Source organism: Apium graveolens, chromosome 4 (genome assembly GCF_009905375.1).
Source record: "Apium graveolens cultivar Ventura chromosome 4, ASM990537v1, whole genome shotgun sequence".
Lineage (NCBI taxonomy): Eukaryota > Viridiplantae > Streptophyta > Magnoliopsida > Apiales > Apiaceae > Apium > Apium graveolens.
The window spans coordinates 262656547-262682829 of NC_133650.1; the positions used below are offsets into that span (position 1 = coordinate 262656547).

Sequence of the window (26283 nt, forward strand, 5' to 3'; positions counted from 1 at the left end):
TCAAATTTGTTCTTAGCAACTAATATATTTCAGGCTTCAAATCAAATTACAATAAAGACATGAATTTTAAGAGTAATTAAGCATACCTAGCTCACTTACCAATCTAGTGAATGTTGATTCATCAAGTGGCTTGGTAAATATGTCAGCAATTTGTTGTTCACTTGGAACAAAATGTAGTTCCACTGTACCATTCATGACATGCTCCCTAATGAAGTGGTACTTGATATCAATGTGCTTGGTCCTTGAGTGCTGCACAGGATTCTCTGTTATGGCTATGGCACTTGTGTTGTCACAAAAGATAGGAATTCTATCAACATGAAGTCCATAGTCAAGGAGTTGGTTCCTCATCCATAACACTTGAGAACAGCAACTTCCAGCAGCAATGTATTCAGCCTCAGCTGTAGAAGTAGAGACTGAATTTTGCTTTTTGCTAAACCATGATACAAGCTTGTTTCCCAGGAATTGGCAGGAGCCTGTTGTACTTTTCCTATCTATTTTGCAACCTGCATAGTCTGCATCTGAATAACCAATTAGATCAAAGCCAGATTCTCTAGGATACCAAATACCTAAATTTGGTGTACCCTTGAGATATCTGAAAATCCTTTTGATAGCAATTAAGTGAGACTCCCTAGGATCAGCTTGGAATCTAGCACATAGACATGTAGCAAACATTATATCTGGTCTGCTAGCAGTTAAATATAAAAGTGAACCAACCATGCCTCTATAACTTGTAATATCCACAGACCTTTCAGTCTTATTTAATTCAAGTTTGGTGGCAGTGGCCATGGGAGTTTTTGCAGATGAACATTCCATTAAGTCAAACTTCTTTAAAAGATCATAAATATATTTAGTTTGACTAATGAAAATTCCATCACTAACTTGTTTAACTTGTAAACCAAGAAAATAGGTTAGTTCTCCCATTAGGCTCATTTCATAATTACTTTGCATTAGCTTAGCAAACTTTTTGCAAAGTTTATCATCTACAGAGCCAAATATTATGTCATCTACATAAATTTGAACAAGTATACTAGAGCCATTAACATCCCTAAAGAAGAGAGTTTTATCAACAGTACCTCTAGTGAAGTGATTCTCCAAAAGAAATTTTGATAAGGTTTCATACCAGGCTCTAGGTGCTTGCTTCAGTCCATAGAGTGCTTTCAATAGATAATACACATAGTCTGGAAAATTTGGATCTTCAAATCCTGGAGGTTGACTTACATAGACTTCTTCTTCTAATTTCCCATTTAGAAATGCACTCTTGACATCCATTTGATAGACTTTGAAATTGGCATGGGCTGCATGGGCTAGAAATATTCTGATGGCTTCAAGTCTTGCAACAGGAGCATATGTTTCATCAAAATCTATTCCCTCTTGCTGAGAATAGCCTTTAGCAACCAGTCTGGCTTTATTCCTTATGATAATGCCATTTTCATCCATCTTGTTTCTGAATACCCACTTTGTGTCAATAGGACTCTTGTTCTTTGGTTTGGGTACCAGCTTCCATACTTGGTTTCTCTCAAATTGGTTCAGCTCTTCCTGCATAGCTAATATCCAATCTGGATCCAATAGAGCTTCTTCCACTTTCTTAGGTTCCTCCTGAGACAGAAAACTACTATACAGACATTCATCTTGAGTGGCTTTTCTTGTTTGCACTTTAGATGATGCATCACCAATGATCAGTTCAAAGGGATGATTCTTGGTCCATTTCCTTTGTGGTGGAAGATGTGCTCTAGATGAGGTGGCCTCAGTATTGTCATGATGTGAGACAGAGTGTTGACTAGTTGAAACTCCCCCTGAGTTGTTGGTCCTTTACAGGGAACTTGGAGTTCTATCAACTGATGATGTAAATCGATTATCCGTTGATGAACTATGATCAACGAATGCTTCATTTTGTACTTCAACGGATGATGCACTATGTCTTTCAACAGATACTGCATTATCCAAGGGCATGTTTTGAATCCCTTTTGAAGTGTCATCTCCATCAGTCTCCTCTTCACTATCATCACAATATATCTCAATGTTGTCAAATTTGAGTCTCTCATTATGTCCCTCATCTGTTAGTCCATCAATCTTTTTATCATCAAACACAACATGCACAGATTCCATAACAATGTTGGTTCTTAGATTGTAGACCCTATAAGATTTTCCAGCTGAGTAACCAACAAATATCCCTTCATCAGCCTTTGCATCAAACTTTCCTTTATGGTCAGATTGATTCCTCAGTATAAAGCATTTACATCCAAAGACATGAAGAAAGTTTAGAGTTGGTTTTCTTCTCTTGAACAACTGATAAGGAGTCATGCCTTTAGCTTGATTGATCAAAGAAATATTCTGAGTGAAGCAGGCACAATTAACAGCTTCAGCCCAGAAATATGTTGGTAACTTTGATTCTTCAAGCATTGTTCTGGCAGCTTCAATTAAAGATCTGTTCTTTCTTTCAACAACCCCATTTTGCTGAGGTGTTCTTGGAGCTGAGAACTCATGCATGATTCCATTTTCTTCACAGAACAGCCTTAATGTCAAATTCTTGAACTCAGTTCCATTGTCACTCCTGATATTTCTAACCTTCAAGTCAGGATGATTGTTGACTTGCCTGATGTGATTGATAATGATTTTACTTGCTTCATCCTTTGATCCAAGAAAATAGACCCATGAGAACTTTGAGAAATCATCTACAATCACTAAGCAATATCTTTTTCTTGCAATAGACAATACATTGACTGGTCCAAACAAATCCATATGTAGCAGCTGTAATGGTTCATCAATTGTTGTTTCAAGCTTCTTTTTGAATGATGCTTTCCTTTGTTTGCCTTTCTGACAAGCATCACACAAACCATCCCTTGAGAATTCAACTAGAGGGATTCCTCTAACTAAGTCCTTTTTGACTAGATCATTCATTGTCTTGAAATTCAAGTGAGATAGCTTCTTGTGCCATAGCCAACTTTCAACTGTGCTTGCTTTGCTGAAGAGACAAGTAATGGATTCTGCATCTGTAGAGTTGAAGTCAGCTATGTACACATTTCCTTTTCTAACTCCAGTTAGAACCACTTTGTTGTCTTTCTTACTAGTGACAACACAGGCTTCAGAATTGAAGGAAACTGTATTCCCTCTATCACATAGTTGACTGATGCTCAGTAAATTGTGCTTGAGACCATCAACTAATGCAACTTCATTAATGATGACATTCCTTGTTGAAATCAAGCCATATCCCATAGTAAACCCTTTGCTGTCATCTCCAAAGGTTATGCTAGGGCCAGCTCTCTCCTTGAACTCTGTGAGCAGGGAGAAATCTCCTGTCATGTGTCTTGAACAACCACTGTCCAAGTACCATAGATTTCTTCCATTTCCCTGCACACCATAAAATCAATCAATTTGATTTTGGTACCCAAGTTTCCTTGGGTCCATTCTTGTTAGCCTTTCTCCTAGACTTCATTCCTCCTGCATCTTTAGACTTAGGTAAGTTTGAGTCAACCTTGGTCTTAGATGTAGTTGGTTGAGGTGTAGGGTTAGTCACAGAATCATTTAGCACATTTGTAAAATTATTAGGCATTGATTGTGCAAACATGTCATTCCACATGGGCATATTGTATGGCATTTGAGGCATACTAAATGCAGCAAGATAAGGATTGTTAAAATATGGCATGTTTACAAAATGTGCATAAGGATTTTGTTGAGACATCACAGGCATAGCATGCAAAGGTGATGCAGACATATTAGGCATAGAAGAGGGTACAGTTATGGGAGTCTTCTTAATGGATTTACAATTAGCAGATAGATGATTAACACTACTACAATGCACACAGCTTTTTCTAGGAGCATACCTATCAGGTGTGTAATTGTTGTGTTTATTAACTCCTACCTTCCCATTTCTGTTGGATTTTCTTTTAGATTCCTTTTTATCCTCAACCATCTTGAGCCTATTATTTAACTGTTCTAAGGTCATGTGCCCTACATTCACCTTACTGACATCTTTGGATGTGCTTGCTTCTTCTTTGACAAAGTTCTTTGAAGTTGAACCAAACTTTTTGTTGAGTTTCTTTAGATTCTCTCTTTTAGAAACATCTGCCTGTTTTGATTGAGGAACCTTCAACGGATGCTCATTTTCTTCCTTCAACGGATAACTTTCATCATCCGTTGATTCCACATCCGTTGACAGCCCATCAATTAATTCCAGTTTCTTTTTATTTTTATCCCAGGCAGTTTCACAGAATGATTCAATTCCTTGGACCTTAGCAATTTGAGCACTTACATCCCTAGATGTCTTCCAGGCTTTAATCACCTCTTGCTCTTTCTCTAATTGATTGGAAAGTATTTCTACTTTCTTAACAGATTCAGCTAGTTCATTTTCAACAGATATACAATGCAACTTTGTTTTCTCTAGGTCAATCATCTTATCTTCTAACAAAGCATTTCTATTACTTAAAAACAGATTGTTCTCTCTAATCCTACTATTTTCTTTAGCAAGAGATTTAAGAGACACACGCAAATGATACAATTCAGTAGACATGTCATTAAAAGCATCATTGCACTCTTCTTTAGTAAGTTGTGTTAAGTCAGTAGTGATTACCTGATTGCTTGATGAACTAACTTCATTTTCTTCAGAATCAGCCATGAGAGCAAGGTTGACATACTCCACATCTTCATCCTCTTCATCTCCATTAGCTGCCCAGTCCCTTTCTTGAGTAATGAAAGCCCTCTCCTTTTGCTTGAGTAGATCAAAATATTTCTTTTTGTAATCTACTTGTTCAAATTTCTTCTTTTCAGAAGTTGGCTTTCTGCACTCACTTGCAAAGTGTCCACTTATACCACAATTGAAACACTTGAACTTGGATTTGTCCACAGTGTTTTTGTGAGGTTTAGTGGCTCTAGTGTTTTTCTTGAATTTCATCTTTGCAAATCTTCTGGACAGAAATGCAAGATGCTCATCAATACCATCTGAGTCATCTTGGCTGGAGTTGTCTTCATTTTCAGCAACTTGCTCTTTCCCCTTGCTTGATTCCTGATTTCTTATACCATCTTTGGAGTTTGATGTAGATCTTGCAGTTTCTTGTCTGCATTTCCTCTCATCTTCAGTTACCAATGCAACTGAATTTCCTTTCTTTCTCAATATCTCATCCTGTTCCAGCTCTAGTTCATAAGTCTTCAAGATTCCATACAATCTTTCAAGAGTGAAGTCCTTATAATCTTGAGAGTTTCTTAAGGAGACAGTCATGGGTTTCCATTCCTTTGGCAAGGATCTTAAAAATTTAAGATTTGAATCCTTCACCTGGTACACTCTTCCATACAGCTTCAGTCCATTCAACAGCTTTTGGAACCTATTGAATGTTTCATTTAAAGATTCATTTTCTTCAAAATGAAAGTATTCATACTGTTGAATGAGAAGCTGCATTTTGTTTTCTTTCACTTGTTCTGTACCTTCACACAGTAGTTGAACTGTGTCCCAAACCTCTTTGGCAGTTGTGCAATTTATCACATTATCAAACATATCCATGTTAAGACCATTAAACAAAATGTTCATAGCCTTCTTATCCTTGTGGACTTCTTCTGTGTCTTCCATTGTCCATTCTGCTCTAGGTTTTGGAATGGATTGACCAACAGCAACTGTGGCTGTAGCAACTGTTGCTACTTTGTGGGGAATGTGAGGACCATTCTCAATGCAGTTTACATAACCTTCATCTTGGGAGAGTAGATGAAGGTGCATTTTCACCTTCCAATGGTGATAACTGTCTTTGTCAAGAACTGGGATCTTTACTCCAATATCCTTCTTACTCATCTTTGTTAGATTCCAAGATCTTTAAACTCTTTGTATGTCAAGAGCCTGCTCTGATACCAATTGTTATTCCTAGTGGACTAACAATGAGATTTACAGAAGGGGGGTTGAATGTAAATCTCAAAACTTTTTCAAGTTTTGAGCAGTTTATGAAAGTTGTGTGTTCAAGAAGAACAAGTGTGTGAATTGCTTTAAGCTAATACAGACAGATATATATTCAAGCACAAATGTAAAGAACACAACAGACCTTAAAAACTTTTCTGGTGGATTTGTTGTTCCACCAGAGATGGTATTTTAGAAAATCTGTGATTAAACAATGTTGATCACAGCTGCATCCTAGTACAAACTAGATGAATTTTCTCTCAATATTTTTCTAAACAGCTCTGGAAAATCTCTCTTCTAATTACTAGCTTCTACTTGGTTTATATATTACCAAGTGTACAAGTGAAGAACAATATAAAATACAGTAATAAAATAAGATCTTCACTTGCTTCTTTTCCTGTTCACTCCAGTACTTTGTTGACTATTGCATCTTTGTACTAAAGAAGAACGGCTGCTTTTTCTGTTGTTCCTGAAATTCGGCTACCACATCTCAGTTGTCTCTATCAACCCATGTGCCTCTGTTTGAAGGTACAACTACCCCTTATCAACGGCTAATCATCAGAACATCCGTTGAAGCTTTCATCCGTTGATGTACTCATCCGTTGAAGGATGTTATCCGTTGAAGCTTTCATCCGTTGATGCACTCATCCGTTGAAGGATGTTATCCATTGATGACTTTATCCGTTGAAGCTTTAGAGACATCCGTTGAAGCTTAGCTTCTCATCCGTTGAAGGTCTTTAAGTCATCCGTTGATACCACTTCACTTATACAAAATTACAAGGCATGAAGTATTTACAATTGGCCTTCCTATCTGCATATCATCTAGCAGTCAACATGACTCATAGTTTCTCTCAACTTCCAAGAATTACATTTTAAATGCAGAGACTGAAACATGCTACAACACTAGACTTATTTCTAAGTAAAGCTACACCATCAACGGATAGCCAAAGTGGTCTTATCCGTTGAGGCTACAGACACTAAATTTCTACTTAAGTATTTTGTTAAACATATCATCAAACTAATGCACATACACTCCTAACAACTTGTTAGGAAATGAATAACACACAGGGGGGGGTGAATGTGTTTTTCTGTTTTTATGCTTTTCTTGAGCTTTTTATGGTTGAACAATATTAATTAAATCTTGTAGTGAAATGTGTTGCTGTAGAAATTTAAACTTGCAATAATCAAGAACACAGATCTTTCAAAACTCACTTAATTTTATATTAAAATTAAGAATGTTTTGCTACAAAATTTCTAGGCTCTTTGTTGATAAAGAGCTTAGATTCTTCTTAAAGGTGTTACAAGATTTTCAATCTCAATTGTTACTCCTGACTTTTTGGACTAGTGTTAACTTTATAATTTAGTTAACTACTGGTTTACACAGTGTACATTAAGACATGTTATTAACTTTAGCAAACTGTCACTTGTCATTTCCATTTTAGGAATAGTGTATCTTCCATTTCTGGCTTAGCATATCTTAGCATCTTGTGTTTATTTTGATCTTCCTTTGTCAGTTAATCTTCACCATTGATCTTGCACATCCTTCAAGCTATTTTTTATAGACTTGTCAATCCAGCTGTTTGGATTGTTTGTTGATTGTAGATCTTGGATATTGAACTGGTCTGCAACTTTGTACTTTGAGATTTTACCTCGAGATCTCCATTTGGTGTATAGAGAACTTGACATCTCGATAAGTATATTGGCTTATCGAGATCTCTAATACTCCATAATTAATTTGACTTATAGAGGTCTCTGAGTTCTCTATAAGAGAATGGCTTGTCGAGATCTCTAGTCTTCATATCTTCACTTTGACTTATCGATATCTCTGAGTTCTCTAGTGGTTTATTGACTTATCGATAACTCAGAGTTCTCTAGTCAAATTTGACTTGTCGATAACTCAGAGTTCTCTAGTGAATTTTGGCTTATCGATATCTCTGAGTTCTCTAGTGCAATTTGACTTATCGATAACTCAGAGTTCTCTAATGAATGTTGACTTGTCGGTAACTCTGAGTTCTCTAGTGAAGAAATGACTTGTCGATATCTCCAATCCTCATGTCTTCAATTTGGCTTATCGATATCTCTCTGTAAGTTCTCTATAAACTTTTCTGACTTCTCGATAAGTAATTTTGAGTTCTCGAGTGACTTCTCTATAACACTAAATCTGTGACTTGTAAAGATCTTTGACTTATCATATTTTTATCCAAACAGATTTATTCAACTCCAAACTTCTTCATAATTCTTCTGAGGCATGATCTTCTTGATCTTCTTCCAGATAGAATCCTTAGGCTTGATACTGTTTAAACAAAAAGACTACAATCTGCTCTTTTTCATTTTTATAGACTTTAAATGTTACAAGTACAAATGCAAACTGAGATTACAATACAACTTACTTAGGATTGTCAGTTTGACCTAGTCTTGTTAAAGTACAGTCATGTCTTGCACAACAGTGGTGCATTCACAAATGAAATTCGAATAAGATTTGCAGACCTGCAAAAAGTAGTTGGGTTTTAGCCAATTATCATTCAAACATTTTCTTTTAAACATATACCTGAATTCACGATTATGTAACCACCGCTGTAAGACTCGTCAACATATCGTTATCTACCGCCCAACATGTAAATTCAATACAAACAATAATACATAAGTGACATAAAAGAGAGATTAAAGAGACGAAGAAAAAGAAAAAATAGAAAAAAAATGAAAGAGAGGAGATATTAAATCACAAATATTGTATGTGTAAGTTTTTTGTAATCAAGAGATGAATATAATCAGTCAAGTAATTTGCAATCATGATTTTGAATTTGGCTGAATCTTGTTTTGTAGTGGATCTTGAATGAGGAGTATAGCGTATAAATTATCAGTTGCTATAATTATGGAGTAGTTAAGTAATTTGAATTCAAAAACATGACCATTTTAGTTATAACCTAAATGGGTTATGGGTGGATAGTACATGGATACACAAATTAATATGAAGTATGGGTTAGATAATTTTTTTTATCCATTGGGGGTCAAAATTAAGTTAATTGGATAATTCATGGGTCTAGTAAAGTGTATATAATTTAGGTCGTGGGTAATTTTTTTTACCCATAGGTAAATTAAGAAGTAGTCATTAAGTATTATAGATGTTGTGTCGGTGTAATAGTTTTAGAGTTGAAAGATTTTAAATATTGTATCAAATTTTGTGCGGGTATAATTGTTATAGAATTGAATATATTTTATCTTGTTTTAGGAGGTCATGGCTTCAATTGGAGGGAAAAGTATTTTTGTAAACTAATAAATATATATAAAAGGATATGTAAGTAATTTACTAAATATATAAAAAAAATCATGTTATATATTCCCCTTTCTTTTGAGAGTGAAGTTTGGTTTTAAAAAGTTAATATTTTGGAGTGCACAAGGAGCACTAAAGATCAATTTTTTAGGAGAGGTTAATTTTGAGAGATTGAAGGTTACATTTTGCATATACACCAGGGATATAGATAATTAAATCGGCCCTTCTAATGACATAAATTCTAGAACGAGTTTAATGTTATTAAATATTAATTCAATCCGGTAAATAATTAATTCTTGCATTATCTATCTAAATACCATAATTAAATTATTTAATTCGGCTTCATATTATTTGTTTATTAATTTTTTCATGTTTAAAAATTGCATGCCCATTAATTAAATTAAATATATGATAATTAAATTTATTAATATCTTTTATCCTTGATAAACTACTCAATCTTATAATCATGAAAAAACAATTATGCCTGCTTATATATTATTTATTGAAATTTAAACAAAATTATCATATTGATGCGGGTTTAAAAAAATAAAATAAATATTAAAAATAAATTATTAGTTGAATTTGGTGGATATAGTGTGGTTAAAATACAATTATGTAAATTATTTATCCGTGATAAAATAAAAATTAACATTAGACTAAATATAATTCATATGATATTGATCTGAACTAAAACTTAACTTTTTAATAAAATATAATTATTTTATATAAGCACACATATAAATATCAATAAAATTATATCATTTAATCAGTAATATTATGTTTTTCAAATAATTCTTATTAAATAATCATATACTTATTTATTTTATTAATATATTTATATCATGAAATCATTCATTTAATAATTTTAAATAAAAATAAAAAATTCCATTCAAATTAGTATTTTAATAAATTATATAATATTTAAAAAATATATATGCATCGCAAAGATTTTAAGTTATTATTTTTAACTTGGATATCAAATTCTTCTAAAAAAATTGAATATCAAATTAATCTTGTTGCTCATAGGTTCAAATTCCTTAAAAAAATTGAACCAATTTTAAACACAGGCCCATAGCTCGTAGGTTCGATGGAGGGAACTTTCAGTGATTAATCGAATAATCGGTGATTAATCGGATTGATTAATCGGAGTATTAATCGGAAACAATTTATTTAATAAATAATAATAAATAATTCTATTTAAATGTCACTAACATTTCATATGATTTACAAAAATAAAATCACATATCATTAATTTAATATTGATATTTAAATGGTAAGATTTTTTAAAAAAAACCATCATCACTAGTTCATAATTGATATTTAAGTGATTTATATTTTATACTAATTAATTACTACCGACTATTCATTAATCACAACTTGGTAGTTAGAAAATTACCCCTGCTAATTCGAACATTAAGATTTAAAATATTATTATTAATATTAATTACTAAAATTTAAATATTAATTATTATTTTCAAAAACCTTTACTAAAATTTAAATGTTAATCATTATTTTCAAAAACCTTAAATTTTTCCTAATTTTTTTTTATTAATTTCAAACTTTAACTGATTCGACTGTTTTTGACCCGAATCTACCGATTTTTTCCGAATTACCCGATTTTTGATCCATTTTTAAAAAAATCGTATTTTGACATGATTAACGATTAATCGAGACGGAAATCATCCAAACTCCGATTAATTGGATTGGCCGATTTTCAGAACGCAAACACCAGGTATACAAGTAAAATAATAAATCACATGAAGTACCATATTTCTGGTAAAAATAATGAAATCATGGAATATCCAAATTAATAACGTACAAAGAAAATGATATCTAACATATTTAAAATGCGTTACTATAGTCTATAGTCGCACTATAAAATCCCCCTCACCTCCCCCCCTCTTCTACAATTACACACACTAAACCCTCTCGAAAACACACACTAGTCCCCTGCTCTGTCTCTATATCTCCAAACATATACACACATCTCTCTCTATCTCTCTGCAAGCTTTATTATTCATATACATATCAATCAGCGATTTTCCGTCTCAGTCAGGTGCGTATATACATACATATATCTGTGTAAGTATAGTTGTTTTATGATCTGTGTTTTATATAATTGTTGGTTTTGTTTTTATGTAGATTGATTATAATGATGCGTACATGTTTTTTACAGTCTATGAAGTAGTGGAGAAGCGAAAAGAGGCGTTATGGCAACCCTAAGATCGAGCTTTCCGTCGAGGCTGCGGCAACTCTTATCAGCCCAAGGAGCCATGAGGCCGTCCCTTAAACTCGTCTCCGAAACTGTAAGACTCTTCAATTTTGCTTTTAGTTTTTGTAAATGTTGTCATTTTTTTTAATGTTAAAAGTGATTGTTTTAATAGACTGGTAGAGGCTTATGGTTTTGTGTGGTTATGTATAGTTTCGTTTTTTCCGTTGCCGGAATGATTGTTTTAATTGATTTTTTGTGTTGTGTAGATATGGATTGATTGAATGAATTGGTTGTGTGTATGTGTGATTTTTATTGACTTTTAATTGAACGAGACACATTTTGAAAAGAACGATATTTGTTGTAAATTCTTATATTTGCTAAACTGGTGATGATATTATTCTCACATTACTTGTAATAAACAATAATGTATCTTTGGATTGTAAAGATTTTTAATTTGAATTAGATGATCTTGCAACTGATTGAATTCAACAATGTACCTTTATTTGGATATATATATATATATATAGGCCTTTCTTCAAGAGAGAACCCTAGAACCGTAAAGAACCCTAATTCTATTATATAATTTCATCAAATTTGTTGCTAATGTAGAATAATATTTATATTTAAATATAATAAAACGTTTAACAATTGAAATTTGAAAAAAATAATAATTTTAAGTTTGATTCTACTGTGCAATAATTTTGGATAAGTGTGATTTTACTGTGATTCTACTAAACTATTTCGTCAAATTTCAGTGATTTTTTAAATAAAAAAATTGTGCAACTTCGTTTTTAATTTGGTAATTAAAATTTGTAACTATATATGATGAGCAATGAAATAAATTCTGTATTTATATTTTTTTAAATAATGGTTCTATATGGACCTCTATCTAAGGGAGCCCTCCATGGATTGCAACTATATATATATATATATATATATTTGTTTTTCAATTACATTTTTTGCTGTGTGATATGGTTAGTCGACTATTATTTTTAATCTAGTGGTTGAATGCTGATTCCAAACAAGCTGATAATTTATAGTTTGATTCGGGGAGCTCTTGTCTGATATGTTATATCGAGTCAGAAGATGGAATCCTGAATTCCCTTGGTTACAGAGGGTATGCTACCTGTAGTGGTATAAGTCCTTGCTTTTGCAACTCTAATATACGAGAAAGAAGTGATAAAAAGCAAGAATTTTTATTTTAGGGTATCCTTTGTATTCATTTTAAGAGGCTTAGATAGTCCTTGTAATAAATTTTTTACTACATTTTAATTATCTATATTTCTGTATAATGTGCTGGTAGTGTAGGTATCCTAAAATGACATGATCCTGATGATGTATTCTAGTGGTCATTCCGTAGATCAGTGTTGCAGTATGCTTTTTGATGGACAAAAGCAATAACATAACACTGTCTGCGATAAAAAGAGTGTTTTATTGTACTTTCTGTGCTTAATTGTGGTTAGCTGTATCATTTCACTGTTCTCACTTTACATTTTTTCTTCTCCATCTATTTGTACTTGCAGCCTCCTGCGATACAGGTGTTCATTGATAAAGTCATCATGTGCCCATTACAAGATATAGAATTACCACTTTTCGGTTTTCGATGGGAGTACGGAAAGGTAGTAAGCTATTTATACTTGTTTGTTATATCTCAGTGCTTCATAGGTCTTGTGGTTCAAAAACTAATTCTACTTTTTGGTCAGGGAAATTTTAATCACTGGAGGCCACTGTTTCTTCATTTTGATACGTACTTTAAAGCATATATATCAGGTAGGAAAGACCTCCTTTTGACAGATGAACTTTTAGAAGACGATGCCCCATTTCCAAAGCAGGCAGTCCTTCAAATTTTACGGGTGATGCAGATCATTTTGGACAACTGCCACAACAAGGTCTCATTTAGTGGCTTGGAGGTATAATGGATGATTATGTAACTTATCTGTAACATATTAGATTTTGTGACTTGGTGGACATATATCGCTTATACACATTTTTGTGCATCTCATTTTAATTTTTAGGCCATTATCATTGTGTTCTTACAACCTTTTTGATGTCTATCCTTTTGGTGTTTCCATTCAGCATTTCAAGCTCTTGCTTGCTTCAACAGATCCTGAGATTCTGATAGCATCTTTGGAGACTCTCTCGTCATTGGTGAAAATTTCTCCGAAACTGCATTTTAGTGGAAAGTTGGTTGGATTGGGTTCGATAAACTCTTGTCTGCTATCACTAGCACAGGGGTGGGGAAGCAAAGAAGAGGGTTTGGGTTTATACGCATGTGTCATGTTAAATGAGAAAAGCCAGGAGGGAGGGCTCAGTTTGTTTCCTTCTGATCTACAGAATGAAACTGATAGATCACAATATCGGGTAGGATCCACTCTTTATCTTGAATTGCATGGTGTCAATTCTCAAAATGTTAAAGGCGCAGGTGTTATTCACATCCCTGATCTCCATTTGCGGAAGGAAGATGATCTCTCCCTCATGGAAATGTGTATTAAACAGTACAATGTTCCTCCCGAATTAAGATATCTATTGTTAACCAGAATCAGATATGCTCATTCTTTCCGGTCATCTAGAATATGCAAGCTGTACAGCAGGGTTTGCCTTCTTTCCTTTGGTGTACTTGTCCAGGCTAGTGATTCACACGATAAACTAGTGTCGTTCCTTGCTAATGAGCCTGAGTACACAAATGAATTGATCAGGATTGTGAAATCTGAAGATACAATCTCCGGAAATATCAGAACACTGGCAATGCATGCCTTGGGATCTCAGTTAGCTGCGTATTCATCATCTAATGAAAGGGCACTTATTTTGAGTGGATCAAGCATCAGTTTTTCTGGGGTAAATCGAATGATTCTCCAAAATGTTCTACAGAGAGCTATTTTATCAATGAATAGCTCCAATGACCCATCATCAATTGCTTTTGTTGAAGCTCTCCTGCAATTTTATCTGCTTCATGTCATATCTACATCAAGTTCACGTAGTAGTACTCGTGGGTCAGGAATAGTGCCCACATTTTTGCCTCTATTTGAAGATTCTGATATGTCGCATCTGCACCTTGTGTTTTTAGCTGTGAAGACTCTTAAAAAGCTCATGGACTACAGTAATTCAGCAATGGCTCTCTTTAGAGACTTAGGGGGAGTGGAGCTTCTGATGAATAGATTGCATGTAGAAGTAGACAGAGTGATAAATGCAACTGCTGATGATAAGTTGATGAACAGTGGTGAATCCTCAAGGCATTATGATGACATTATCTATTCTCAGAAGAGGCTTATCAGGGTTTTATTGAAAGCACTAGGATCTGCTACGTATTCACCAGCAAACACATTAAGATCTCAGAACAATGTCTCCTTACCCTCCACTCTTTCCCTCATTTTTAAGAATTTAGAATTTTTTGGCGGTGATGTATATTCCTCAGCTGTGTCAGTTATGAGTGAAATTATTCATAAAGACCCAACTTGTTTTCCTGTTCTGGATGAATTGGGTCTTCCGGATGCTTTTCTGTCATCAGTTGTAGTGGGAATACTTCCTTCGTCTAAGGCTCTTATGTGTGTTCCAAATGGCCTTGGTGCAATTTGTCTCAATGCAAAAGGCCTAGAGGCTGTGAAAAGAACTACAGCGTTACGGTTCCTTGTTGACATATTCACGAACAGGAAGTATATATTAGCAATGAGTGGTGCTGTTGTTCCTCTGGCAAAAGCTGTTGAAGAGCTTTTGCGCCATGTATCTTCGTTGAAGAGTGTTGGTGTTGATTTAATCATTGAAATTATCAATAAGATTTTCTTGATAGGGGACTCGAAGCTTACTGCACCCTCGGAAAAAGTAATCGGAAGTACGTCAATGGAAACGGATACTGACAATAAGGAAAACCGGAGTTGTATACTGGTTGGTGAAACAGATCCAACTCTGGGAGGAGTCAATGATGAACAATTTATCCAACTTAGCATATTTCATGTGATGGTCCTGGTTCACAAAGCAATGGAAAATTCTGAAACATGTAGGTTATTCGTGGAGAGGTCAGGAATCGAAGCTTTACTTGCGCTTCTATTATGGCCGAGTATTGCACAGTCATCAGAAGGAATGTCAATTGCTTTCTACAGCACCATGGTCTTTAAGGGTTTCACCCAACATCACTCTGCTCCTCTGGCACGTGCATTTTGTTCCTGTCTTAAGGATCAATTGAAAAAGGCTCTGACAGCATTTGACACAGTTGCAGGTTCCTTTTTGCTGGACCCTAGAGTGGCACCAGATAGTGGGATATTTTCTTCACTTTTTGTTGTTGAATTTCTTCTATTTCTTGGTATGTCAAAAGAAATTCGCTGGGTAAATGCACTGCTTACAGAATTTGGTAATGGTAGCAAGGATGTTTTGGAAGATATTGGTCGTGTTCAACGAGAAGTTCTGTGGCAAGTTGCTCTGCTTGAAGATGCTAAGCTTCAGATAAAAGACGATGATACTGAATCTGGAGAGGAGCTGCGGCAGTCAGAATCAAGTATTAATGAATTTGAAGACCAAAGAGTCAACTCATTTAGGGAATTTCTTAATCCTTTGTTAAGCAGAAGAATGTCAGGTTGGAGTTTTGAATCCCAAATTGTTGATCTTATAAATATGTATCATGATCTTACTCGTGCATCCGGCCTTCAACAAAGACAGGGCAGGAATGGCACTTCAGATTTGCGGCTGGGAGCCAGCCAGCGTCTGCATCAGCCTAGTGCCACTGTTAGCATTGGGTCTAGTGGCAAGAAGGAAGATGACAAACAGAAATCTTATTATTCTTCTTGCTGTGACATGGTGAAGTCACTGTCTTCTCATATCACTCGTTTATTTCAGGAGCTGGAAAGAGCGATGTTTCTTCCCTCTCGTCGACGAGATGATTCGGTAAACGTGTCTCCTTCCTCAAAATCAGTGGCTTCTATTGTTGCTTCTGTATCCCTTGACCATATGAGTTTTGGAGGTCATGTTATCGGGGGGTTGGAGGTATCTGTTTCTGTCAAATGTCGTTACTTTGGTAAGGTTATAGATTTTATTGATAGTGTTCTTCTTGATAAGCCAGAATCGTGCAATCCTGTTATTTTAAATGCTTTATATGGACGCGGGGTTGTTCAGTCAGTTTTGACCACATTCGAGGCTACCAGTCAGCTGCTTTTTACAGTTAACAGAACTCCTGCATCTCCGATGGACACTGATGAGGGGATTCTAAAGCAGGATGAATTAGATGCAACTGATCATTCATGGATACATGGTTCATTAACTAGCTATGGTAAATTGATGGATCACCTTGTAACTTCATCTTTTATACTAGTCCCGTCTACGAAACACTTGCTGACACAGCCTGTAGCGAATGGAGATATACCATTTCCTCGGGATGCCGAGACATTAGTGAAAGTCTTGCAATCCGAAACACTCAAGGTACTGCTACCTGTTTGGACACACCCCCAGTTTACTGACTGCAATCATGATTTCATTGCAACTGTTGTTTCTATCATTCGACACATTTATTCTGGGGTGGAAGTGAAAAATGTGAGCAATACTATAGCACGTTCATCTGGTCCTCCACCAAATGAAACTACTATTTCCACAATTGTAGAGATGGGGTTTTCCAGGCCTCGGGCTGAAGAGGCATTAAGACAGGTTGGATTAAATAGCGTAGAGCTTGCAATGGAATGGTTGTTCTCACATCCAGAAGAAGTACAAGAAGACGATGAATTAGCACGTGCACTTGTTATGTCTCTTGGAAGTTCTGGGTCAGATATACAAGAAGATCTTGCGAATGAGATCAGTGAGCAGATAGAGGAAGAAATTGTTCAACTTCCTCCAGTTGGAGACTTGCTATCAACTTGTAGAAAGCTTCTGCAAATGAAGGACTCCTTGGCTTTTCCAGTTAGAGACCTTCTTTTACTGATATGTTCCCGAAACAATGGGGAATACAGATCAATTGTTATTTCATACATCATAGAGCAGGTGAAGCTCTCTACCGCAATCTCTGACAGTGGTACTAGTAACATGCTAGCCTCACTTTTTCATGTTATTGCTCTAATTCTGAATGAAGATGTGGCGTCACGAGAAGTGGCTTCAGTGAGCGGACTGGTCAAGGTTGCCTCAGATATACTTTCTGTCTGGGTTTCTGGTTTACATGATAAGGGAGTCCCCCAAGTTCCTAATTGGGTTTCAGCTGCTTTTGTTGCTATTGATCGACTTGTGCAGATGGATCAGAAACTTAGTGATGATATTTTGGAGCTGTTGAAGAACAGTGATGATGGTAGTCAGAGGTCTTTGGTAATAGATGATGAGAAACAACACAAGCTGGGGTTGGCCAATGGATTGAAGTATATTGATATACAGGAGCAGAAAAGCCTTGTTGAGATTGCTTGTTCTTCTATGAGAAATGAGCTTCCTTGTGAAACAACACATGCTGTTCTACAATTATGTTCTTCACTTACCAGAAACCATTCTGTAGCACTTAGTTTTCTTGATGCAGGGGGTTTGCCTTTGTTGCTTTCCTTGCCAACTAGTAGTATGTTTGTTGGGTTTGACAATGTTGCTGCTTCTATAATCCGACATATTCTTGAAGATCCCCAGACACTGCAGCAATCAATGGAATATGAGATTAAGCATAGTATTGCAACTGCTGCTAACCGACAGTCCAATGGTAGACTCACACCTCACAACTTTCTCCTAAATTTAACCTCTGTCATTTCGCGAGATCCTGTAATCTTTCTGCGGGCTGCACAATCTGTATGCCAAGTTGAGATGGTAAGTGAAAGACCATATATAGTGTTACTCAAAGAACGCGAGAAGGATAAGCTAAAAGAGAAAGGGAAGGAGAAAGAAAGGGGAGAGGAGAAGGACAACTCACAGTCTCCTGATGGAAAGGGTGTGCAGGGAAAACTTTCTGATATAAATTTAAAAATTGCTAAAGTTCATAGGAAACCTCCACAGAGTTTTGTTAATGTAATAGAGCTTCTTTTGGATTCAATTATTACTTTTTTCCCTATGAAAAATGAATTGGCGTCAGGCGATTGTTTATCATCAATAGATATGGACATTGATGTTGCTGCAATTAAGGGTAAAGGAAAGGCCGTTGCCTCTGCTCCTGAAGAGATTGAAGTCAACAAACAGGACTCTTCTGCATCCGCGGCAAAGATTGTGTTTATTTTGAAGCTCTTAACTGAGATTCTGTTGATGTATGGTTCATCTGTTTATGTTCTCCTCCGGAAAGATGCTGAGGTTGTTAGTTGTAGATCTCTTCCTCATAGGGATCCTGCTGGAATATGCTCTGGTGGTATACTTTACCACATTCTCCATGAATTTCTTCCATGTTCCCAAAACTTTAGGAAGGACAAGAAAATTGTGGTTGATTGGAGGCATGAGCTGGCAAGCAAGGCTGGTCAGTTTGTAGTTGCTGCTTGCGTTCGTTCCGCGGAGGCAAGGAAGAGGGTGTTTATGGAAATTGGTTATGTTTTTAAGGATTTTGTTGATTCTTCTGAAGGTTTCAGACCACCAGAAAGCATCATCCAAGCTTTTGTTGATTTGCTCAATGATATTTTGGTTGCTCGTACACCCACAGGTTCTTGCATTTCAGCTGAAGCTTCTGTCACTTTCATAGATTTAGGTCTGGTGAGATCAGTTACTCGGACTCTACATGTCTTGGACTTGGATCATGGTGATTCACCTAAGGTTGCTTCTGGGATTGTGAAAATTCTTGAGGTGGTTACCAAAGAACATGTTCAGGCCGCTGAAAATAATACCGGGAAAGTTGAAAGCTCCACAAAGCCTTCTGAGCAAGGTCCGGCTGGAAGAACAGATAGCGGTCCTAACACATCACAAGCTATGGAAACTGTGCTTCAACCAAATGTGGCTTATGTGCCAACTGATCATGTAGGGTCTATTAACTCTGTACAGATTTATGGTGGATCTGAGAATATCACCGATGATATGGAACATGACCAGGATTATGATGGATCTGCTCCACCAAATGAAGATGATTACATGCATGAAACTTCAGATGATGCAAGGGTTCTACAAACTGGACTTGATACTGTAGGCATAAGATTTGAAATTCAGACTAATGTCCGAGAAAATCTTGAGGAAGATGATGACGAGGATATGTCAGGTGATGAAGGTGAAGAAGACGATGAAGACGGGGATCATGAGGAACACAATAACCTTGAAGAAGAAGTTGCATATCTGCCACATACTGATACAGATCAAGATGACCATGAAATCGATGAAGATGAGTTCGATGAAGAGATATTAGAGGAGGATGACGATGAAGACGCTGACGCTGACGAGGATGAAGGTCTTATAATTAGGCTGGGTGATGGAGTGAATGGAATTAATATGTTAGACCATATTGAGGCCTTTGATAGTGATCAAAACATTTCCAATGAACTTCATGTGATGCCTGTTAATCTCTTCGGCTCAAGACGTCAAGGACGTACTACCTCAATATACAATCTCCTAGGGAGAACAGGTGACAGTGCTGCTTCCACCCAGCATCCACTCTTGGAGGAGCCTGCTTCTTCGTTGCCCAGTATCCCCCCCAGACAATTAGGTATCTGCCCTGTGTTCAATTTATTGTAATTTATCTTCATTTTTTCTCAACAAATTTTGGGACTTCCTACACTTCTTTTCTGGTTTTTATTCTATATATATACATGCTTATAACCCGTGCAATGCACGGGTTTCCTTTGGTATTTAATTATTTTATGTTTTAAATATATATACATATATATATATAAAATATTCTGTTATTTCTTTAATTTTTATTAAATATCATGTATAGATATTATTATTATACTTTAGCTTATGAGAGTTTGAATGTAACAATCAAACAACTCATATCGTTTTATTACCAAAACTTTTCTTATATTATATTATTCATTTAATTATACTTTATTTGTTTGATTATATCAGTACCATACCAAACTATAAAACCAACTAGCCAATCTTTTAATCTTTTGGCTTTAATAATATTGTATAAACATGTATGGAGTTGCATGATATATTTCATTATTTTCAGACCTCAAACAATTATTATGATGCTTGATGATGTAAATAAGACTAATTATTTATCAATTTTATCTTCTCTGCAGATAATGTACGTGGCATTTTTGCTGGAAGGAATTCTGAGAGCTCTTCCTTGAGAATGGATTCTCTTTTCAGGTCATTGAGAACTGGACGCCATGCACACCGACTAAACTTGTGGGCAGATGGTAACCAGCAAAGTGGTGGGTCAAATGCTTCTGCTGTTCCTCAAGGCCTTGAAGATTTGCTTGTGTCCCGATTGACGCTTGCAGAACCAAAGAAACTCTCAGGCGAAAACACAGCGGTACTTCATAGTAAAGGTGAGGCAATACAACCACAAGGGATGGTAATAGAGACTGCTGCTGGAGATAACAGAAACAGTGAGACCAATTTCACAACACCTGCACCCTCTTCCACTTCGCAGGATGATTCTGCCAGTTGTCATATTAGACCAGAAGTAAATGAATTGCAGCAAGTTGCGGATTTGTCACATTCTATTTCTCAATCTGTTGAAATGCAGTTCGAGCACAGTGGTGCTGTTGGACGAGATGTTGAAGGCATGAGCCTGGCAGGAATTGAGGCAACAGTTGGGGAGAGCCTTCGTGGTCTAGATGTTGAAGTTGGCCTTGATGATGCTGTGCCCCGAAGTGCAACGGATGTTCCTCTTCACAGTGCAAATGAGGTCTCAGAACATCCCAGTCAAGCAGGCCAGGCTGCTTCAGCTGAGGAACAGCAGAATGGTGGTGATGCTGACTCTCGATCAATTGACCCAGCCTTCCTTGATGCTCTTCCTGAGGAGTTGCGTGCAGAGGTTCTTTCTGCTCAGCAGGGTCAAACTGCCCAGCCTTCAAATACTGAGCCTGAGCCTCAGAATGAAGATATTGATCCTGAATTTCTTGCAGCGCTCCCTCCAGACATTAGAGAAGAAGTTTTAGCTCAGCAACAGGCGCAAAGGTTACATCAATCACGCGAATTGGAGGGACAGCCTGTGGAAATGGACACAGTTTCGATAATTGCTACTTTTCCTTCAGAATTACGGGAAGAGGTAAATTTTAGCTGTTTTAAGTTGCACACCTTTTTGGGTTTAGCGTTTCTTATTGTCTCTAAATCCTCAGGTTCTTTTGACATCATCTGATGCAATCCTTGCCAATCTTACACCTGCTCTTGTTGCGGAGGCAAATATGCTGCGTGAGAGATTTGCACACCGTTATAACAGGACCCTCTTTGGCATGCATGCAAGGAATCGTCGCGGGGAATCTTCTAGACGCGGCGATGGTATTGGGTCTATTCTGGATAGAACTGGGGGAGTTATTCTTCGTAGATCTTTGGGAAGTAAGACAGTTGAAGCTGATGGCACTCCTTTGGTTGATATTGAAGATCTGAAGGCATTGGTTCGGCTGCTTCGTGTTGTCCAGGTACTAATGTGGTGTATGGTTTTAAGATTACCTGTTACCCTCATAAGTTTTTGTATCCTGATGTTCTACTTCTGAACCTTTTTATAGCCACTTTATAAAGGTCAGCTACAGAGTCTTCTCTTGAATTTGTGTGCTCACAATGAAACCAGAACTGCTATAGTGAAAATTCTTATGGAGTTGCTGATGCTTGATATGAGAAGGCCCACTAATCTTTTGGGTTCTTTAGAACCGTCATGTAGGTTGTATGCTTGTCAAAGCCATGTGGCATATTCTCGTCCTCAATATTTTGATGGTAAAATATCTACTTCTCATGTTTTCAGTTGACTGCTGTGCATGTTTAGTTTTTTGCTGGTGTTGATTACAAAGCCAATTTTAAACTATCTACATTAAGTGTTAATCACTATTTCTATTTACAGGTGTTCCGCCTTTAGTATCTCGGCGTGTTCTGGAAACTCTAACCTACTTGGCTCGAAGTCATTCATTGGTGGCGAAACTTTTCTTCCAATTTAGCGTGCATCAATCTGCACCTGAATCTTCTAGACTTGATAGGACTCGCGGAAAAGCTGTCATGGTTGATGAAGACAAGATTGAAAAACAGGAGCATCAGGATGAATACTTATCCATCAAATTGCTTCTGAGTCTATTGAATCAACCTTTATATTTGAGAAGTGTAGCCCATCTTGAACAGGTACCCAATTCCTCATTCCTCTTTTTAACACTGACGGTCAGCCACATGTTCTTTTATATATCATGACCATAATATGCTACCAAAATTCGGCTTACTCATTCTGATGCATGTTCTGTTTCAGCTGCTAAATCTGTTAGATGTCATCATTGATAATGCTGAAAGCAAATCAAAATCTTCAGATGTGCCTGGATCATCTTTAAATGAACAAATATCCGCCCAGATTACCACATCTGTTGCTGAAATAAATACAGGTTTTGCTGGCACGTCATCTGGCTCTGATGCTAGGTCTTCCAAGGCTGATGACACCTCCAAACTCCCAGTTAGCAATTCAAAGAGAGAGCTTGATTCTGTAGATGTTTTGCGTAATCTTCCTAAAGAAGGACTTCGTTTTCTATGTTCACTTCTTGCCCTTGAAGGGTATGCCATTGAGTCTTATATGTTGTTTGCTAGATTGTTCTTGTTTTTCTAGTGTTCATTTCTTTTATAGTTTCTTCTGAGTTATTACAACCTTGCTCCTTCGTGGTATAGTTTCTTCTGAATTTCTTCTGGGCCTTGCATGATTGTGTTAATCAATATTTGAAATATATGATATTACTGAATTATATGTACTGATACTATAAATAGCAATTTACTCATAGCTGGAGTAGTTCTTGGTACATCATATTATACGTTATGGTTTTGAATTTTTTTGTGTTCTGCTTTGTAACTGCTTTATGTTTCCGTCTTGCCTATTTTTGTTGCAATCAGATATAAGTTATTAGCTTGTGGAATGCTTATCCGCCTTTAGGTTGCAGCTTCAATTCAATTGTATGTTCTGTACCTGTTGATAATTTGGCTAACATACATTTTTTTCAGTCTGTCAGATAAAGCTTATGCCTTGGTAGCCAATGTATTAAAGAAGCTGGTCACAGTTGTGCCTGTACATTGTCATCTATTAATTTCTGAACTAGCCGGGTCTATACAAAACCTCACCAAATCAGCTATGAATGAGTTACATATATTTGGGGAAGTTGAGAATGCTATCCTCACAGCAACATCTTCTGATGGAGCTGCTGTCCTTAGGGTTTTACAGGCACTAAGCTCTCTTCTTGCTACCCTGTCTGTGAAAGATAATAATGGTCAAGTTCTTTCTGAAAAAGAGCACGCTGCTGCCCTTGCTCTGCTTGGGAGCATTAATGCTTCTTTAGATCCTTTGTGGTTAGAGCTGAGCACCTGCGTGGGCAAAATTGAAAAATATTCAGATTCCCCACATGATTTGTCAACCTCTTCCGTGGCTTCAACATCAAAACTGTCTCGTGTAATGCCTCCACTTCCTTCCGGAACACAAAATATACTACCATACTTAGAATCCTTCTTTGTGATGTGTGAGAAGTTAAATCCTGTGCAGACCGGAACAGGTCATGATCTTGGTGGTGATGTAGTTTCTGATGTTGAAGAAGCTACCACTTCTGATACTAAGCTAAAAGCTTCAGGGTCTGCTCATAAAATGGATGAAAAGCAAATTGCATTCATTAAATTTTCGGACAAGCACAGAAAGCTTCTCAATGCTTTTATTCGGCAAAATCCTGGTTTGCTTGAGAAGTCTTTCTCACTTATGCTGAAGGTTCCCCGCGTTATTGATTTTGACAACAAACGTGTTCACTTTAGATCCAAAATTAAGCATGACCACCATCACGGTTCTTTGAGAATTTCTGTTAGAAGAGCTTACATTCTAGAAGATTCATATAATCAGTTGCGCATGAGGTCCGCACAAGATTTGAAGGGAAGACTGACTGTTCACTTTCAAGGGGAGGAAGGTATAGATGCAGGAGGACTTACCCGGGAATGGTATCAGTTGTTATCTAGGGTTATTTTTGACAAGGGAGCACTATTATTTACCACAGTTGGGAACGAATCAACATTTCAGCCGAATCCCAACTCTGTTTACCAAACGGAACACTTGTCATATTTTAAGTTTGTTGGAAGAGTTGTAAGTGTATTTTTTTTTGTTTTTTATTCGGTAATAGTGATGATATATCTACGTGCATAAATAATGCAAGTGTGCCTGTTGCGCAGGTTGCGAAAGCGCTGTTTGATGGTCAACTTCTAGATGTTCATTTCACAAGATCCTTTTACAAGCATATTCTTGGAGTTAAAGTGACTTATCATGACATTGAGGCTATTGATCCTGATTATTTTAAAAACTTAAAGTGGATGCTTGAGGTGTGTTCGCATTTAACCTCCTCTCTCTGTGATCTTACTTGCAGAAAGTAATTCTGTCCCTGTAGTTTCACTATGTTTAAGTTTTTTGTATTACATGGTTCTTGAATGCTTTATTATCTTTGTAGATCCTTTACACTGTAAATTTTGCATTTGATTAAAAAAAATTTAATTGTGGGCATCAAAAATGATATTTTCTTTGTGCAGAATGATATCAGTGACATCTTAGACTTGACATTTAGCATAGACGCAGATGAAGAGAAACTAATTTTATATGAACGGGCACAAGTAAGATGTTTCTTCAGGAATTTTATATTAGTTTTAAGTTGCTTTAATCTTTTGTACTGAGAACGATTATTGTGGGTGGCAGGTGACTGATTACGAACTCTGTGAAAATGGCCGCAATATTCGCGTTACTGAGGAAAACAAGCATGAATATGTTGACTTGGTCGCGGAACATCGTTTAACTACTGCCATTCGTCCTCAGATTAATGCATTTTTGGAGGGGTTCAATGAATTGATTCAAAGAGATTTAATATCTATCTTTAATGATAAGGAGTTGGAACTTTTAATTAGCGGGTTACCGGATATTGATTGTGAGTCTTCTAATTTTTAGTACTCAGGGTTCGTGATTTCTTCGTAATGAAATCATCCTGTATTAAATTTAATAATTTATTTTGTTCAGTGGATGACTTGAGAATGAATACCGAGTATTCGGGGTATAGCGTAGCATCTCCTGTTATACAGTGGTTTTGGGAGGTTGTACAAGGATTTAGCAAGGAGGACAAAGCACGCCTCTTACAGTTTGTTACTGGCACCTCCAAGGTATGTATAATTGCTCTGCCCTGTTTGGAGTGGGTGTTATGTGTTCTCCCTGGTTTGGTCACGTTATGTTTATCTTTGACCTTTTGCTTAATTTGGCGATCTTTTAGCATGATTGTATTCTTTACTTGCGTTATGATGGCCTTTGTCTTGTGAAGCCAGCTGGCTAGATAATTTTTCAAGTTAGTAAATAAATTGAGTAGGCCTTTAAAAATTTCTTTGGCGGATTTTTGAAGGTGCCTTTAGAAGGGTTTAGTGCTCTACAAGGAATTTCGGGGTCCCAGAAGTTCCAAATTCACAAGGCATATGGCAGCCCAGATCACTTGCCTTCGGCCCATACATGGTAATTTTATATATCAACCATTGTAAAAGATTTATGGTGCATATAAGATGGATGTTCAGTCTCTTGATTAATGGTAACAAGTACTTTGAACTAACTTGATCTCTCGTTGGGCACAGTTTCAACCAATTGGATTTACCGGAGTATCCATCCAAGCAACATTTGGAGGATAGACTGCTTCTTGCTATCCATGAAGCGAATGAAGGTTTTGGGTTTGGTTAGGGTAGAATTTAACAACATGAAAGGAACATGTAGATAATATCATGAGATGTGGATTGGACAGATGTTTTTGGAATTCAAGCAGGCACATGTTTATGTTTAGTACTGTACAGTCAATTAGCTGTTACAAATACTTTCAGTGGTTTTTTAATTTGTCAATTATTCAAGTTTTTAAGCTTTCTAATTTTATTTGCCACCAAGATAAACATAGTGATTCAATCTTT

The 26283-nt window shown here is 36.4% G+C and overlaps 1 protein-coding gene across 2 annotated transcripts; it reads left to right on the top strand.

Moving 5' to 3' along the window:
* Positions 1–11017: 11017 nt before the first annotated feature.
* LOC141720898 (E3 ubiquitin-protein ligase UPL2-like) lies at positions 11018–26243 on the top strand. Of its 2 annotated transcripts, none has more exons than XM_074523577.1 (17): positions 11018–11225; positions 11320–11449; positions 12879–12974; positions 13059–13265; positions 13432–19903; positions 20445–21421; positions 21492–21791; positions 21879–22083; positions 22208–22479; positions 22601–22896; positions 23335–24448; positions 24535–24681; positions 24886–24966; positions 25049–25274; positions 25364–25503; positions 25737–25843; positions 25960–26243. In XM_074523577.1, exons 2-17 carry the CDS (start codon positions 11354–11356, stop codon positions 26060–26062), a joined length of 10839 nt encoding a protein of 3612 aa, XP_074379678.1. In that variant the 5' UTR covers positions 11018–11225; positions 11320–11353; the 3' UTR covers positions 26063–26243. The 2 variants fall into 2 exon arrangements, with proteins under 2 accessions (XP_074379678.1, XP_074379677.1); XM_074523576.1 differs by having other exon boundaries at positions 11018–11199.
* Positions 26244–26283: the final 40 nt, after the last annotated feature.